The sequence below is a fragment of the Merops nubicus genome, unplaced genomic scaffold (assembly GCF_000691845.1).
Source record: "Merops nubicus isolate BGI_N331 unplaced genomic scaffold, ASM69184v1 scaffold22996, whole genome shotgun sequence".
Lineage (NCBI taxonomy): Eukaryota > Metazoa > Chordata > Aves > Coraciiformes > Meropidae > Merops > Merops nubicus.
The window spans coordinates 43,533-58,647 of NW_008613254.1; the positions used below are offsets into that span (position 1 = coordinate 43,533).

General features: G+C 37.5%; 1 protein-coding gene across 3 annotated transcripts in view; it reads left to right on the forward strand.

The window, feature by feature from the left end:
- Nucleotides 1-1,871: 1,871 nt before the first annotated feature.
- Nucleotides 1,872-15,115, forward strand: part of ZMYND11 (zinc finger, MYND-type containing 11) — a 61,977-nt gene continuing 48,733 nt past the window's right edge. For 2 of the 3 annotated variants that reach the window (XM_008941853.1, XM_008941855.1), the window contains exon 1: nt 1,887-2,002. In XM_008941853.1, the coding sequence (XP_008940101.1) occupies nt 1,887-2,002 (116 nt within the window). Of the gene's footprint in view, nt 2,003-15,115 lie in introns of all 3 variants that reach the window. The other variant, XM_008941854.1, reaches the window with a different exon arrangement.

The following is a 15,115-nucleotide window of genomic DNA, read 5'->3' on the forward strand; positions in this document are numbered from 1 at the left end:
TTCACAGGTCTTTTATCCTTAAGAGTTAAATTCTACAAATAATCATATGTTTCTCTTAACAATTAAGAGGTTTCTTTCGGTTTGTAGTGGCTTCCTGTTCTGTGAAATGAGTACAGAGGGGCTCACAGAGATGTAGTGTCTCTCACTGTTCCCAAAAGAAGCTTGCTTACTCTGAATCATTCTTAGGCGATGCTATCTACTGGCTGTCACTCTTAGCTGTGTGTCTGTCATATTGCCTCTTATCCTTCCCTCAGAAATGTGTGTTTGGCCTTTCTTCACTGGGAGATCCAGCTGCCCTTGCTTTAAATCCCAGTGGGAAGAGATTTCTAAAGCAGAAGCGTGGGGTCGATATGTGACCACGCAGTGTCTCCATGACCATTGCTCTTCTCTGCCGTTCCTTGCTATCTCCAGCAGCCAGAGGTGCCTCACACTTCCGGACATGCACATATCACTTCACATAATCTTTTTCTTTTTTTTTTTTTTTTTTTTTTTAAGTGAACTACAGAGTACTAAGTGTAATGCTGTTAAATCATTTCTTCTCCTTAATAATAGAACATTGCACTTCATTTCACCTGCAAAGTGAGTGTCGCAAAGCTAATGTTGGATCTGAAACTTGACAGCCCTCTTTGACAAGTACCTGTAGATCCTATGGACTTGAAAATTGTATTGCTGCAACTGATAGGATATTTGAATCTTGTTTAATTTTTCTGAATTTGAGAAGAGACACTTTTAATACTTAAACTCGCATCTTTAACATTGCACAGATGGTGTAATATTTTTTGCTTTTTTTTTATTTTATTTTGGGTTACTGAAGTTAATATTTTGCTAGCTACAAATATCCATGTGCATACCACAGAGTTCATTTTGAGGACAGAGCTCTAAAATAAATTATAGACCTTGGTAGCAGTCATAAATCAGTCATTTTTTTTCATTGAGAAAGTGGTGGCACTGGAAGAAAGTTATTTAGTGATCAAAATGCATCGTTAAGCTTTCAAAAAGGGATTCTGTGCCTGTAGTAGGGCTGTAGGCGATTTATGGCTTGTCTGTACTCATTGCCTCAAGCTTTTGGAAAATTTGTAAACAAAGCCAGATGCTCATTATGTTCCTGTTCAGGGTTGATTAGATGGGTAAATGCCATCAGAAGCACTTTGGTTCTGTTGGGTTTTAGCATGTTACAGAAAATGGAATTGCTCCAAAGTTTTTTGTTTTGTTTTGGCTTTGTTTTGTTTGTTTTTTTTTTTTAATATTTATCATCCATGAAAATATACTTTTAGTTTCTGCTTATAGAATAGATTTTTTAAAATAGTTGTAAATTATAAAAATATGAAAAGTAATACTCTGAGAACTATATTGTGTAATAAACTGTGAGTCCAGCTTTTTCTCTGTGTCAGAATTCATTTTTACACCATGTGATGTAGTCAAGCACCACTCACCCTTTTTAAGAGTTTTGGATAACACAGGAGGCTATGGAAGCTTGGTAATGGTAGCGTAGGAGGCTATGGAAGCTTCAGGCTAGGGCAGCTTCTGATTTTTAACAAACTTTAGGGAACTGATATTTGAACTAGATGACTGTTTGTAACCAGTTTGATAAGTTAAGTCGTTTGCTATTGACTTGATAATTTTTACTGCTTGCCTTTTGATATCTGTATAGATTATGTAATGTGAAAGGAGTTCTTTTAAACTACTTTTTTTTTTCTTTTTACTGCTCTTTAAGCATAAGAAAACATGCTGATGTCTATAGATCGAACCGCTGTAGGTTAACAGAGTTTTTCTTGTAATCGTATTTATTGCGATATGATCATCATGTAATCCATTTCATAATTCATGATTAACTTTTTGGTGTATTTTTTTTATTTATCGGCTGCAGCTGACCAAGTAAACAGGTCATGGCACGCTTAACGAAGAGACGACAGGCAGATACAAAGGCTATCCAGCATCTTTGGGCAGCTATAGAAATAATCCGGAACCAGAAGCAAATTGCTAACATTGACCGTATTACAAAGTAAGTGATCCATTCCAAAAAAAGTCGTGATGAGGGGGAAGGTTGATGCTATTAAAAGCCCTGGGAAACAGAGACAGTAAACATTGTGAGAGACTGTGGAAGAGTTACATGCACTTTTGTGTTACTAATTTTCTGTTTAAAAAAAAAACATTACTGAACTGAGCACCTATAGATCCTAAAGTGAGGTTTAATCCAGTGAATTGAGATCTCACCCTGTACTTGGTTTGTATAAGCATCTTTAGGAAATTTGCAATATTTATAGTAATTGAACTGAGTTTGGCATGTCAAAGTTGTACTCACTTGGTAGATTGGTCAAAATACAAGAAAAAAGCTATAACAGTTAAGGAGAAAAGGACAAGAAGATTTGTAATTAATCTAATTCTTTAGGAAAATATGATAGGCCACTGGAGAACTCTTTTCCAGAAAGCAAAGGTAAGCCTGAAGTGTTAGGTTGCTCTAACAAATAAGAACTCGTATTTGCTGAGATGGACAGAGGATGCTATTAACAAAGACATAATATTATTGTTAATATTAAAAAAATATTCTTCAAAATGTATTAGGTGATATATACACAGAGAAGTAAATATTCTTTGTCCTGTGGTGCTTGCAATGTTTGAAAAGGTCTACAATATTAAAATAGCTTCTGAGATAACTTGGTGTGGCCACTGTAATAAAAACTGAGGGAATCTTTGTGCCTCTTTCTGCTTTGTCTGCGTTTCCAGGCTAACATGTACGTCACATTTGTCAAAGTAATCAATATGAATAATTTAAAAGAGCAAGAGTAACCAGTTGGCAACCCTTCAGTTGCAAGAACTAATGTGAACTGATAATGAGGCCTGAGACCACTAAAGGGGAGAGTTATAAACAGTGCAGGTGACTAATGAAGTGAAAATCGTTATACTATGGTCCACTGACACAGTTTGGAAGCTCTAGGTGGAAGTGAGAGGCTTATGGCTTCATAAGCAGAAGGCACCTAACAGTTTAGGTTCTCCAAAAGTAGTGAACAATAAACAGGAGAAAGAAAAAAGACAATGATGTCCCAAATGAGTTGCTGTGGACCTGGCTCCTACAACAAAGAAACTGCACCATTAAACCAAAAAGCACCTTCCCAGAGACAGAGGGTTCCAAGTGGGCTTGAGAAAGAGATTGTATTTTAGGGATTTTAGTTTTTGAGGTTACACTTGAGTTCCAGAATGCTTTAAAGTGTTTGCATTCTGTCTCCAAGGAAACAAGTGGGTAAACTAATTCTATACACTTTCCATTTTAACATTCCAAACTACTTGCTCCAGGCCATGTATTAGCAGAGTTTGTAAGCTGTTTATGCTCTTCTTGTGTGTAATAAAGGGAGACAGGCACGTCTAGCTGAGTATTCATCCCACTGTTATGAGAGATGCCTATTTTAAGATCATGTGAATAACATTTAGCTGCATAAAGTGAGGTAAGACAAATCCTATCATTACAAACAAGGTTGAGAAAACAAGTAATTAGATACTAGAAAAAGAAGTACTGCTCTTGGTAACTGAACGGTAGTTTGATTTTGTAAAAACAGTGTAGATCCAGATTGTATGACTCATCTCTAATCAGAAGAAAAATAAATGACTAAGCAGAGATGTGAGTAGCCTCAGTACTTTGAGAAAGATGTGCAAGGTGTTAGCAGTGAAGAGTAGTTTAAAAAGTGCTCGAACATTGTAAATGTTCCACATTCACATCAGTGACAAGAGTGACGAACAGTGATCTAGTTTCTATTATTTGATATTTTTAAGGAGATAACTTTTGCCAAGGAAAAGATAAAGACATTTGAGTTACTTTATGGTACCTGTCACAATCCGGTACCGAAAGGGCACCGGGTCAGGTTGTTTGTGACTTTAACTCGGGGAAACAGAGTAAATCCCCTCACCACGCTCAATGATCAGTCTTGAGACCAGATGTTTGTCTATATATGTATAGTCCAAAACAGTACCAGTCATTGATGAAGAAACACAGAGGACTTAGTAAATGAATATGCGTATTACATAATATTCAAAATAAAGTTCTGCAACTAGCAGGGCGTCAGAGTATCTCTTCTGATGAAAACTGAACAGCTGATTTATTCTTCCAGGCTTAAAGATTATTTGGTCAAGTACAGCTGCAGTTCCTTGAAAGATCAATCAATGTCTGGGCACATAAGCGAATGTGTGAATAATAAGAAAGATCAAAACTAAAGAGTGGTCAAAAGTGAGCATTATGAGCATATATACATAAACTAAAGGAAGGATTCTCAGACTTGGATTAGTAACATTTTTTAGAAGTATTAATACCTCTTGGGATTGACTGGAAGAGTGGCTTTCCGTATTACAAGTATTTGCAAGTGATAATGGCAATGAAATTTATGGAAGCATGTCTTATTTCTGAGTAAGGATACAGGAAGCCACCGGGTAGTGGATGACAAATGTGTACTTTAGGAGAACTTCACAAGTTGAAAAGATGAGTCATGGTTTGATTTTTTTATTTTATTTTCTTTTTTGTCATAGTTTGAGTGTTCATCTGTTGCTGGAGACAAGTTGTCCTGTGTATTTTGTGATCTGTTAGTCCAAACACCTTCACAGCAGAACCTCTATTGCTCCTTTCTTAATCGGATGGTGTGCTACTTTTAGGCAGATCTGTTTGATTTGTTGGCTTTTCTCCTAACCAGCAGCTCAGTTTGATTGTCTCCCTCTTCCTAGCATAATCCTTTTTTATTTCGTGTACTTCTTGCTTTTCTTAGTCTCATGCTGAGTAAAAGTCACTGTAGATATCAAGGGCCATTTACCACTTACATTTTCTGATGAGGGAGGGAATGTTGGTAGTTTAAAGAGAGGATTAATTGTTTATAGATTATGAACTGTTTCAACTCCATATGTAAAAAGATAAATTTATATGACACATTAAAATATGTAAAATGTAACCTGTGCACTTTATGTGTAATTGCTAAAAAATATCTGGAGTAGAGAAAGACTTTTAGAAGCTACTGGCAATGGAAACTATGTAAGAAAAATCTATAGAATGAGCCATGCATTTTCTGTAGAGAACATAAGAGTAGGAGGATAGTGTAGGAGGAGCCAAGAACACTAGAAGGTATTTCCAATATTATCAGGGAAAACCTATGAGGTAAGAGGCATTTTAATTAATAGTAGGCTAAATCAAGTATGCTTTGCTGTTTAAATTGATGAGGGAGAAAAGCAAGAACAGCAAAATGTGTGATTATAAATTGATTGAAAACTATCTTACACTGAGGAAAAATAATTTTGAATATGCAAGTTAGAGCCTTTAAGAAATTAGTAAGCTTTCTGAACTTTTGGTGGTTATTTTAGAAAAGTCATTGCATGCAGAGAAGTATTTAGAAGGAAGAAAGGTGTCTATTTTTGAAGGAATGAAAACTGTATGTGTGGAAATATGGCAAGAGTATGACTCCATTAATGGGAGTATTATATAAATACCTAAATAGAAGCATTGGTGAGGAAGAGACCACAATGTACAGCCTTGCTGCCTCCAGAGGGAAAAAAAGTGAACATATTGTTATATGAGAAGGATTCTGCAATGTTGTTTATATGGGGGAGTACATTGTAGTTGGAAAGGTACTTTCCATTGTATGGAAATAAGCATCCTTCAGTAGCTTGAAAAGTAAATGAAGGTCTGAGAACCAATGCTAACAAGAAGTAACAGTGTAGTGCATTTAAAGGAATTAGCACTAGAAGTGCAAACTGCCTTTTGAAGAGAACTTTAAAAACTATATATAAAGTTCCTATCTTTGTACACAGACTTCAGTATGTTCAGTGCATTTTTATTTAATGGCAAAGCTCATCTGAAGGCAGTGGTAGCATTTCTATAAAGGTACACAAAACAAATACTCTCACCCCTTTCATATTGTCACAGTGTATCTCAAGTCAACGAATTATAATCATTTGAAATCTACTCGAAAGAGCTAAGATTTCTCCTTAATAACAAATTGATATTCTGAATTATTTTTCTGTCCGCATTTGGTGTTGGGATAACTTGACCCTAATATGTCAATTATTTAGATGAGCATTATTGTTATTAGTTATGCTGTAAACACTAGCAGAGAAATAACTTCCCCTATCTTGTGAATTCTGTCAAGAACAAAGCTTGACAAATTGTTCATCCCTAAAAGTGTGTTAAAAACTATAATTATGCTTTGACTTTCTGTTTTTTCCTCATTATCTCCCATCTGTTTTGGATTTGAGGTAACCTCAAAAATTGATTCTATGGAATAAAATGCCTTAAAATACATTGGAAAAAAAAGCATGCATATTTAAATGAGCAGGATAAATTATTGACATTCAGTTGCATAACAGATTGCTCTTTATCTCTGTACAGACGTGTTTTTAAAGTTCTCTTTCTTTGGCTACTGCAGTCTTCCAGTTTCTGTTATAGTTGGTTTTTTTTTTTAATATTATTCGCTTTATGGATAATTGGGCTCCTAAGATTTAATTAACTATTAATTAAATATTTACCCTTTTTCTCACAAGGAATTGGGTTTCCTCAGTAGCAATTATGAACATTTCATGATCTTTATGATTAGTTCAGAGTTCATTATCTATTAATTTAATGTTATTAAAATACCCAATTGGCAAATAACAGTGTTCTAGAACTATTATTGGCCACTTTCAAGATTTTGACATCATAAACAGTTATTCTGGTTTCTAAACTGTTCCATGACAACTAATGTGAAGAACCAAAACATAATTATTTTCTTCCATACTTCTTTCCTCATATTTTTTTTCCTCTCCCTTTGATGTTTTTCATAATTTATTTAGTTCATCTCTTCTCTCCCTGTCTCTTACAAAGGCTGTATCTACACTGTCTTTGTGTACAGTGACAGGGAATGCCCTGGCACCATCTGGAGCAGATATGCTGTGACCACACCACATTGCCTTTGGCTCATGGAGTGTTTCTTTGGCCCTGACATATTCTTTGTTTGTTCTATATGTGTGTGTGTGTGTGTGGTTCTTCATTTCTAAGTGCCAAAAATAATACAGCCCACAGCAATGCTATTCTTGAAACTTGAAGCTAGAGGCATAATAGTTTGCCATAGGGCACGATGTGAAGGCATCTGAGGACACGTAGCATGCTGGAGCGGTGTTGGAGTGCCCTTGGCAGAGGGAGCCAGGCCTGGCACAGGCTACATCCATGTTGTCTATCAAGAGCAAACTAACCTCTTGGCCATGCTTTGCCTTTTTCCCAGGAGGAACAAGTTGGCTTTCTCCAGAGTGGATCCTGAGAATGACTTAGTTTGGGAATGAAACCAGGAGTGACTGTAGTCCACAGGAAGAGGTATTCCAGCTTTTAGGGAGATGAAGCTGGTGGAAAGACCATTAGCTAGAATAAAACTGATATGCTATGATTAGAAAAATTGTGTTATTTTCAAATAAAATAAAAATGAAATTATCGATTATCAGTCAGAAAGCTGTTTTACAGCATTGATACAAGAAAATGCTTTTTTCATAAAAAGTAAAAGACTCTCATCTCTTTTAACTGGCTTTCAAATGGGATGGTCCAGTATTATGTCTCTAAATGGTCTCATTTTGCCCTGTATTTCTGTACACATTTTTGTTATATTCTAATTTAATGTAAGTGCAGCTAAGTCAGAACATCTAAGATAAATGAGTGGATCCGAAGCCTATATAGAATAGACTCTGTCAGTCCCTCGTTAGCTTTGTGCAGAGTGACATTAATCAGCACTGATGGGCTAGCATGCCAGAAAAGAATTACTCAGTATGAAAGATTATTGTGAAATTATGGGATTTTCTGGTTCCACAGCTGAGGTGGAGTTGCTAGCAGTTGTAGATTGAGTATGTGACCCTCTAAGTTTGGCATTTAGTCCTAAGAGGGGGATTTCTTCTCCAGATACCACTCTGTGAAATTTCTCCAGTCAATCTCTGAGAATAGTTAAAGTTAAGGGCCTCTCTGGTCCATAAATCTGTTTTTGTTACCTTCGTTCTTTTGCTGTTCTCCTTCTAGGCTGTCTACTTTAACAGAAAACAATTTCTAGAAGCACTGATTAAAGTGAAGATGAGAATGAGCAATCTGAACAGGTAGAGAATAATCACAAGAGAGTATAAATAAGAAAATGAGCAATTTGAATGGGTAGGGAATAATCACACAAGTCTATAAATAAGAATGTGCAGTGCAGTGGCAAAAAAAAAAAAATTGAAAGAACAAGTTTCTTCCAGTATTGCTTTTTCAAAGCTCAGAAACTTGTTAGAAAAAATCTCTTGCTATTTATAGTACCTTTGATGAAAATTTAAATCTTCCTAGGGTTCTGCATGTTGCAAGTGAATAGCCACGCCTAAACAAAAATACCAAGCCATAAGAATGATTGGGAGAGCAGATGACTTTGGATTTATAACTAGATAATCCTGGTATAACTTTACATGAGCAGAAGTATTATAGCACCTGATATTTCTTTGACTGCAATGAAAGCTTAGAAATGTTTTTCTGCTCTGTTGGTTTCTTATCCTTTGTGAAGCCATTCCCTTAAAATACTGGCCTTTTTGTTACCAGAGAGTGGACTTGCCTGAAAACAATTGTTTAGAGTAAAACATCCTCCTGTTATGCAGAAGAATGCAGTCGCTTCAATTCCCTTTTACCTGGTGTTACTGGCTCCTTTTCTACATCTTTACATCAACCTCATGTATGTTTTAAATGTGACCATGTGCAGCAAAGAGTGTTAATAAAACCAGCTCTCCAGAGTCTGGTACCTGTTCATCAAACTCTGGTCAGTTTACTGTGGTGGAACAGGCCAGTACCAAAGGAGGTGCTCAGTGAGCCTCCCATTCTGTGAGCTGGGAGAGGATGAGGAAGAGCAATGCAGTGAAGCTCTTTTCTGTGCCATGAGGCACACAGCGGTTCGTAATTGGGCAGGGCTGGGCAGGAGTGTGGCGTGCAGGGCCCCACCTCAGGGGGCATGGCACTGCTTCCTCAGCGGGCCACGCAGCTGCCTCCAGCAGCAGCCTCCCTGTTGAGTGTTCACCTCTGAAAAAAATTAATTCTGTTTGTATTGGGTTGGCTTAATTATAGATATAATAATATCTATAATAACTGTGTCCAGCTCTGCAGCTCCCAGTACAAGAAGGATGTGGACCTGTTGGAGTGTGTTCAGAGGAGAGGCACAAAAATGATCAGAGGGCTGGAGCAGCTCTGCTGTGAGGACAGGCTGAGGGAATTGGGGCTGTTCAGCCTGGAGAAGGGGAGGCTCCAGGGTGGCCTTATAGCAACCTTCCAGTACCTGAAAGGGGCCTACAAGAAACCAGGGGAGGAACTATTCACAAGGGTTTGTAGTGACAGGACCAGGGATAATGGCTTTAAGCTAGAAAAGGGTAGATTTAGGTTAGAGATTAGGAAAAAGTTCTTCAATGTGAGGGTGATAGATCACTGGAATAGGTTGCCCAGACAGGTGATGGAGGCCCCACCCCTGGGGACATTCAAGATCAGGCTGGATGAAGCTCTGAGTAGCTTGATCTAGGTGGATGTCCCTGCTTATGGCAGGGGAGTTGGACTAGATGACCTTTGGAGGTCCCTTCCAGCCCAGACATTCTATGATTCTATATATGCGTTACAGAAAACAAACGCAGAAACACAGCACCAGGTAATCACAGTGTAGAAAACTCATAGTTTTAAATACCTCTTTATGGCTTTTCTGTGGTAGTTGAGGACAAGCCACTTCTGCCTGATTCCACCAAGTCAATTTTCCATTTCTTTTACTGTCCTTCTCTCTTTCCCATGATAAACTTCAGTTGCTTCTTTTAGCCCCAAACCAATGTGGTTTTTCATGCTTTCATAACACTATTTCTATGTTAAACCAAGAGAATGAACTAAGTCTAGAGTTTTAAAGCTTGTAAATCCTTAGTCATAGATTATTGGAGGGGGTGGGAGGGAAGGGATAGGAAATGTCTTTTGTCCTTTTTCAGCTATTTTTTATTGATTTGCTTAAAAGTAATTATATTAGTAGAACAAAAGGCAATCTAAAACTAATCACTTAACTCTTTAGTTACAAAACTTATAGTAAAAATACTCATTTGGTCATGTATAAAGCCTCTACATTATGTACATGTAACTGTCAGTTACAAGCATAGCAACAGGTTGCATAGAAATATGATGGACACCAAAACGTTTGACTTCTTAGATACATTAATTTTTTTTACACTGCTGTCTTTGCAGTGAGGTTAAATGAGACGTTCAGGTTGAAATTTCTGGACAATTTGGAAAGTTCAGATACATACTATAAAGTAATTAAAACAAAAAAAACAACACTGAAAACTAGTTATGTGCAGGAAAGTACAGGGAATCTATGTTACCTGTAGATAACTACATTTGTCATTAGGCTTTTATCTATTTTTTTTTATGGTGGTTAATCTGGATTTGTTTGTGAGGTCAAAATGTTTGGTTGGTTTGTTTGTTTGTTTGTTTGGATATTATGTAGCTTTAATATTGCTGGTATTAATGGTCCATTTTAAGAGCTGCTTTTAGACATTTTTAACTAAGGAGGATGGAAGCAGGGATGGCAGGAAAAAATGGTAAGCTTTTCCTGGAAGAAGTCTGTAAAGAACCTAGGTACGTTTGCTATGAGTAGTAGTAACATTAAAATTTCTGAATTAATAGATTTGGTTAAAGTGTCATCTTGAGTTTACAACGCATGTTAATAATTACTCTTGTTCCCATCAGGCTCTTTCATTGATATAGATAGTATAGATAATTTCTTCAATTTGTGTAGTGATTCTGTTTAATCACAGTAATTAGACTGGTTAAAGAAATGCACAAAAAGATGTTTATATATATTAAGGAGTGTTTTTTTGTCATTTGTTAGAAATAATTGTTCCTTTACCTTGATACTGAGTGACTGTCCCACCATGTGATAAAGAACATTGCTGCTTGACTTGCTGGGTCTGCCTCTCAGTTCTGGCTGTCATAAGAAATTCAGTGCATAGTGTAGGAAACTCTTCACCATTGGACTGACAGAAATTCCTCCAGCCTTGCCACCTTTTTTTCCTGCTTTTTGCTGACTACATGAAATGGAAAGGAGCTGTAGCTGGCTGTGCAACCATTAACATAGGTTTAGCATAAAAGGCTGTTTTCTGGAGGACTAGAGCTTGAGGTGAGGCTAAACTTTTCGTGTACTTGCTTTATCAGAAATATTAATTCATGCGTTATCTGGTGCCTACTGTTCATTCTCGCATGTTCTAATGAATTTTGCTCAAGCAGTTTTCCATATCTAATAATTCTCTTAAGAATGCTTTTATGTGGTATTGCTAGTAAGGCAGGTTGTTTCTTTTTTTAATTTCAAAGGTCAATGTTCTTCACTGATGCAGTGATCTCTGGGCTAAGCATGAGTATAACTGCTAAATAATATGATTCATACTAGCAGCCCAAACACATCATTATTAACAACAGCCATACTTCTTGTTTGATATTTGCTAATGAGTGCAAACTCATTTAAACTCTGTCATGGTTTAACCCCAGCTGGCAGCTAAGCCCCTTGCTCACTCCCCTGCAGTGGGAAGGGGAGAGAATCAGAAGAATAGGAGTGAGAAACACGTGGGCTGAGGTAAAGACTGTTTAATAGGTAAAGCAAAACCCACACGTGCCAGCAAAGCAAGCCAAGGGATTCATTCACCACTTCCCATCTGCAGGCAGGTGTTCAGCCATCTCCAGGACAGCAGGGCTCCATCACATGTAACAGTGACTTACAAAGGCAGACTTGGTAACTCTGAACATCTCCCCATGCTGCTTCTTCCCCCAGCTGTATGCACTGAGCACGATGTCCTATGGTCTGGGATATCCCTTTGGTCAGTTGGGGTTAACTGTCCCATCTGTGTCCCCTCCCAGCTTCTTGCCCACCCCCAGCCTGCTTGTTGGTAGGGCAGCATGAGAAGCAGAAGAGGCCTTGAACCCTGTGTGAGCTCTGCTCAGCAGTAACTAAAACATCCCTGTGTTATCAGTGCTGTTTCCAGCACAAATCCAAAACAGAGCCCCACACCAGCTACTGTGAAGAAAGTTTGCTCTATTCCAGCCAAAACCAGCACACTGTGCGCTACTATGAAAACTGTAATGTTCCATGTTTAGTAATTTTCTTAGATAATACATGTGAACTGTGAACTCCAGTATAAATATTGAGGAGTAGATAGAAGTGTAACTGACTTGAAAGTCACTATCTCTGTTTTTGTTTTAATGAATGCTCTCATGAACATCATAATTTTATTAATGTTTGTGTTGAAGTTGTGCAAGTTTACAGGGAAAAATACATAACAGGCTATCTTTATTTCTAATTATTAAAAGCAAATCAATTCACTTTTTATGTTGCAACCAGTATTGATTTTTGTTTGATTCATAGCATCTTTATAATATTTAGAAGTTAAACTTCTAGCTTACTTTTGGTTTCTTTGTTGTAAATGTGTGGTTTTCCATTAGCAGTAGAAGATAAAAATGAGTGTGACGTGGCCATTTAACAGGTTGCTATCTGGCCTGAAGTGCTCATCAAGGCTTTCTCTGTGTTCAGTGGAGAGAGAGTGATCTCCAAAGCACTACTCATACCGTCTATTTTAGGCTGTGGTTTCGTATCCCCATTCATACAAACAATATCATCACCAAAAGCAGCAGCCCTGCCCTGATGGCTTTTCCAGCCATTGTACTGTTCCCTAGCTGGTAATTAGGTGAACATTTATGTAGCAGTGTGATGATTTTGAAACTCAGCCAAGCGAAAACTAATGTGACCAAAAAAAAAAAAAAAGTTTTTGTTACTTTTAACTCAGTTAAGGGTGGAAATTAAATTACATGGAAAACGCTAAAAGCTGAATAATGAAAACACTTGAACGTACATTTTTTTTTAAGCATGTTTTGAATTGAGGTGTTCAGTATGAGCTGACTGAATATTTCATTTGCAGGTATTAGCTGGGATGCTGTATTCTGAGTCATCCATTACTTGTTTGTTTGTGCAGTACTTGCACAGCGAAGTGCTGGATGCAGCAGGGGCTCTGTGTGCACATGGGCAGGGACACACACTTTTGTCCCTGCTTGTGGCAGGAGGTTGGACTGGGTGAACTCTGGAGGTCCCTGCCAGCCCAGACATTCTGTGAGTCTATGATCATTCTGTGAGCATGTTACCAGCACTACCGCATACAGCTCCTTCAGTTGGAAAGATGGGAGTAGACCCCTTTCTTTAGAGAAGTCTCTCCTTAAGAAGGTGGTAGCAGTTCTGAAAGGGACATTTTTGTCAGTAAGGGTTGAATAGCTTTGTATCTAATTACTTGCTTTTCATGGTTCTATTGTGTTACACAATCTTAAGTGTATAGTGGAGCTGTATGAGTGAGAATTTAAATTACTGAAACAAGGAATTACCTAAGTTAAGATCACTGTTTTTTTAATAGAAATGACCCAGGTGGTTAACATTATAGGAAAATATGTGGTGCCTGGCATATCTAGAGCACACACAAAGATTACTCTTTAGCTTTGTTTTAGCAGCAGCAACATCAGGCAGATCTAAATTTCATTGAACTGCTGGATCCCACTGTTTCACTACCAAGTTTATGTGTTCTTTCTGTGTTCTAAAAACACTGAGCAAAATTAGGTTCTGTGTTCATGTAAACACTGTATTTCGAGACTATAAAAGAGAGATTAAACAGATTTTATAAACTTTTCCCCTTAGTATATGTGTCTTCAAAATGAATGTTGCAGATACTGATGTCAGAGGGAAAAGAATATTAACCATTTTTCTGTAATTCAGTTTCTCTATGCATCTTCAGTTGGAATTTTGGACTGCAAAAATATAGGTCCTGTAATTGGTGTTTATTCCGCAGGCAGCAGCACTGTCAGTGCCTGTGTGGTCTGTGCAGTGTGGTGTTGGTATAGGGAGTGCAGTGGAAATCAAGTGCAGCCTGTTCATACACATGCATCTCTCTTTGTGAAGTGAAAGTGCAGAGGAAGAATGTTACGCTTTTGTTGTCTTTATCTTAGTGAATTTAATCCCTAATCAAAACTTCATAAACTAACCACATAAAAAAGTATCTTAAAAAAGTGTGCTGCTACATCCCCACTGTAAACAGCTCTACTTTCCCCTTCTTCAGCTCTCAGACCGGCTCTCAGTTTCTAGCAAGCAGAGAAAAAAAAATTTTTATATATGTCAAAGATAATGTTTTTAAATGCTAGTACCCATAATGTTTAGCCCATGTTTTGTGAAAGCTGGTTTTGCACCACAGGCCTACATATGGTGGGAGCAGGCAGCCTATGCTTCAGGGCTGAGACCTTGAAATACAACTGAGCACAAATCTTCAGCTGGCTCTCCACGAGGATAGCTAGTGTATTATTGAGCTTTGAACCTGGGTATTTTAAGTTTTTATTCCATGTGGTTGTATTTTTTAAGAAAAAAAAAAAAATCACAGCCATGTCTTCCATTTTACTTTCAGTGTGACCAAGTGACCTATTCTTTGCAAATTAAAAAGCTAAAAGAAGTGTGTGAGAATTCTATAAAACTGCTGTCATACCCTGAATCTAAAGCAAAATGCACCATTTCTCAGCAAAGGCAGGAACACAATATGAAATTCAGAATAGATTTTGGGCTGCTTTCCTTCCATTTTATGTATTATTCCTTAAGGTCTGTCCCTGAATCTAGGACATTTTTATATACCTGTAGGTAACATTTAAAATTAATAGCAGTCTTTCAGTTGGGTTTAATGGGAGCTGCTGTATTTTATCAGCTCTCAACTGTGAGATGGGCTCTGTGTACAAGGAAATCTTAAGACCTCTGTTTCTCCCTGGGTAAGTTGCTTGGCAGATAGTCTGCTGCTGCCAGCAGACTGCTGCTTCCCTTTGTATCATGAAGGCATGCAGCCTAAACAGAGATAATTGATCAGACCCAGATTACAGTGTTTGCCACTAAAATTAACATCTACCTACACTTGTCACACTGTTATGTTTATATAAGGCACTTACTTCCTTCGTTAAAGTATTTTACTTCAGTCTTTTACAGATATGTTTGCTGTAGCATTTTGTCAGTATTTCCTTTTGATGAGTTCAGGTGGCTAACAATTCTGTATGAGTCCAGAAAAATTGAGTGTGTTTTTGGTTTTTTATTTTTCTTAAATA